The 3,292-nt window shown below is 55.0% G+C and overlaps 1 protein-coding gene across 1 annotated transcript; it reads left to right on the plus strand.

The window, feature by feature from the left end:
• Nucleotides 1-719: 719 nt before the first annotated feature.
• NUDT16 (nudix hydrolase 16) lies at nucleotides 720-2,935 on the plus strand. The gene is made up of 3 exons (XM_045856940.1): nucleotides 720-883; nucleotides 979-1,248; nucleotides 2,024-2,935. The coding sequence occupies exons 1-3, from the start codon at nucleotides 740-742 to the stop codon at nucleotides 2,183-2,185; spliced, it is 576 nt and encodes a 191-aa protein (XP_045712896.1). The 5' UTR covers nucleotides 720-739; the 3' UTR covers nucleotides 2,186-2,935.
• Nucleotides 2,936-3,292: the final 357 nt, after the last annotated feature.

Consider the following 3,292-nt stretch of genomic DNA (forward strand, 5'->3'; position numbering starts at 1 on the left):
ATGCACTGCCTATCACTACCCCTGATTCTTGACCAGCATTAGTTACTAACTAGCCCTTCCCTAAATCTCCATCTCAAAAAAAATGACACCTCTATCCACCCAGTCTCGAAACTTTGACCTCACATCCTAGTACCATTCTTCCCCAACATTCAACCAGCCACGGAGTCCTCAATTCCACCACTCAGGATAGCTGTTACACCCATCGCTGCTCTCCATCCCCACTGCCCTAGGAAAGGCCGCGTCTCTGAAGCCAAAGCCGCCTCATTTCCTTTCCAACCCCCACCCCAGCCCCCGTGCTTCCCGACCCAGCCAGACCGCGCTCCTTGTGTTCCTTGGCTCCCTAAGGAACCAAGGTTTGTCCCTAATTACATCCTGCTCAGGTTACAACTCTTACGTGCGCCCCACTCTCCAGACCCGCACTCGGGAAGTTCTACAGGTGCCGGATTGTGATGTAGGCATAATTTACCCTCTACCCTCCACGATCTGGACGCCCGCACCGCCCGAGGCCCAATCCAGAGCAAGGTTTCGGTATCCCTAGAGTCCGTCCTGCTGCCCAGGACATCGCCCAAACCCTGCCCTGATTGGTCGCTGCCCCGGCCAGTTACCGCCCAAACTCCTGGGTCCCGCCCCTGAGTCGTGCAGAGATTGGCCCTTGCCGCCACGCCCAGGCTCCTACTGGTCCTGGTTGGATTCGCCAGCCGGTCCACGTGGGCCGCGGGAACAACTAAGGGGAGAGAAGATGGCCTTAGCCGGGGTGCGCAAGATGGAGCTGGAGGAAGCTCTGGCCCTGGGGCCTAACTGGCGGCATGCGTGCCACGCGCTGCTCTACGCGCCAGACCCTGGGCTGCTCTTCCGCCGCATCCCACTGCGTTACGCGATCCTGGTGAGGAGGGGGCGCATCCGGCCACTCCCCGCCCGCCACCTCCCCCAGGGGCCGACTCTGGAGCTCCAGGCAATCCCCGATTCCCTCCCCTGCAGATGCAGATGCGCTTTGACGGGCGTTTGGGCTTCCCCGGAGGTTTCATGGAGTTGCAGGACGGTAGCCTGGAGGACGGGCTGAACCGCGAGCTGATAGAGGAGCTGGGGGAGGCAGCGGCTGCCTTCCGCGTGGAGCGGGCAAACTACCGCAGCTCTCACGCGGCGTCCGGCCCACGGGTGGTGGCTCACTTCTATGCCAAGTGTCTGACGCTGGAGCAGCTGACTGCAGTGGAGAAGGGCGCGCCGTTTGCCAAGGACCACGGGCTGGAGGTGTGGCCAGCCCAGAAACCTCCACCCCTATAACCTCTCTCCGCCCAATCAATTTCCTGGTGTAGTTGAGGTGTTGGTCGTCTTTCACCTGGATGACTGACCACAGCCAGCCAAACTGGTCTCCCTGCGAGGGTCTCTCCCCTCTTCCACCTTTTCTGGCTGCTGTAACTAACTTTCTAGAGCACACCCAACAAAGCCTCTCTTCTGCTCCCCATTTATAATGGCCAGGCATTGCACCCTAGGCCCCTGTTTTTCTTGGATGGAAGATGTGCCCTGATACTTGGCAGGGAAACCTAGAACTTAGGCTAGGGGAATAGGTGGACTGATGGTGCGTGGAGATGGTTCTCAAACTGGCAGTTATCAGAATCATCTGGGAGGCCTATTAAAACAGTGCTTACTGGCCCACTCCCAGAATTCCTGGTTCAGTGGTGCAACAGAGGGAACATCCTGAAAATTTGCATTTTTTCAGAAGTTTCTCAATGGCTGGTCTGGGTACCACATTTTGAGATCTGACATAGGGCCAAGCAGGCATCCTGGAGGTGGCAGCCACTAAAGGTTTAGTGGTTTGGGAAGGGTTTGCCTTTACGGAGGTGGATAGTATGACTTGGGTTACTTGTCTGCAGAGAGCTGGGCCCCATAGGCTTTATGGAGATCCAAGTCCCCGGGTCTGGTTCTGCTGGACTGAGAAGGGGTGAGGAGTCTGATCTAGAAAGGCTGGCTGGGATGAGCAACTACCTGGGCTCCCAGCTTCTCCTCTGCCTTTCTCCTTTCACAGGTGCTGGGCCTGGTGCGGGTGCCCCTGTATACCCTGCGGGATGGTGTAGGAGGCCTGCCTACCTTCCTGGAAAACGCCTTTATTGGAGCTGCGCGGGAGCAGCTGCTGGAAGTCCTCAAGGACTTAGGACTGCTGGAATCTGATTCTGTCCGTGGGACTTAAGAACTCAGCTCTGAGATCAGGACCTTTGAACTCCGGAGGGAGGGAGGAGAAAGGGAATGTTTTCTAGGCCTGGGCCTGAAGGTGGTAACGTATTAAAAAGAAAGAAGTGTGTGCAATATGTTCTGAGCAGAGAGCTCTCAGCAACTCATGGCATCAGGGACAAAAATCTGCAGCTCACCGCAGAAGCCCTGGCAAATTCCCAGAGCCTGCCTCCTCCCTGTACCTTTGCACATGCATCCCGGCAGCCCCCAGAGATGTGAATGCTAAGTCTGTGCCCACACACAAGCTGGTGCCTCCCTGACCCCTAAAATTTAGTTTAACCAGGAAGTGGCATATGTGGGGCGTAAGTTGTCACCATCCCACTCTCTTGCTGGGGAGGAGCTTCTGAACCCCATTCCTACATGGCTGCTGTCCATGGTCTCTCCCAGCTCATGATTGTTATGGAGCGCAGAGAAGCAGAGGACCCTTTTTCCTTCTGAAAGTGGTTGTACCCTTGCCTGGGAGTTGGCCAAAGCAGTATACTCTGAAAGGTGGTAAAGGGTCCTAACCAGCCCTGACTGGTGTGGCTCAGTCAGTTGGGTTGCTGGTTTGATTCCCGGTCAGGGCACATGCCTGGGGTGCGGGTTAAGTCTTCTCAGTCGGGGCGCATGCAGGAAGCAACCGATTGATGTTTCTCTCTCACGTTGGTGTTTCTCTCTCTTTGCCCCTCCCTTCCCTTGTCTCTAAGAATAAAGAAATAAAATCTTTTTTTAAAAATGTGCTCTAACCAACACCTGTCTCTTGTGAAACTGAACAGAACGGGTGAGGAAATGGCTTATTCTCCTTGGCCTGACCTTGAACTTGACACATCTGAGTCCTGATGCAACTGCTTCAGTATTTTCATCTTTTGGATCCCTTAGATTCTGGGGACATCAAAAGGAAGCTGACCCAGTCCTGGTCTACCCATGCTGTGACAAAAAGAGCCTCCCAATAAAGAAGGGCTTCTGGGTGGGCTTCTCAGCCCTTTAGGTCTTTCAACAATGTGTCTGAGGTATTGGGGATCTAGGGGTGAGGGCCATAGGCAAATATTTTAGGTTTTCGTAGTGACTGTTTGGTTCTGCCATGTCG

The sequence above is a fragment of the Phyllostomus hastatus genome, unplaced genomic scaffold (assembly GCF_019186645.2).
Source record: "Phyllostomus hastatus isolate PE091 unplaced genomic scaffold, TTU_PhHast_1.1 phas_scaffold_129, whole genome shotgun sequence".
Lineage (NCBI taxonomy): Eukaryota > Metazoa > Chordata > Mammalia > Chiroptera > Phyllostomidae > Phyllostomus > Phyllostomus hastatus.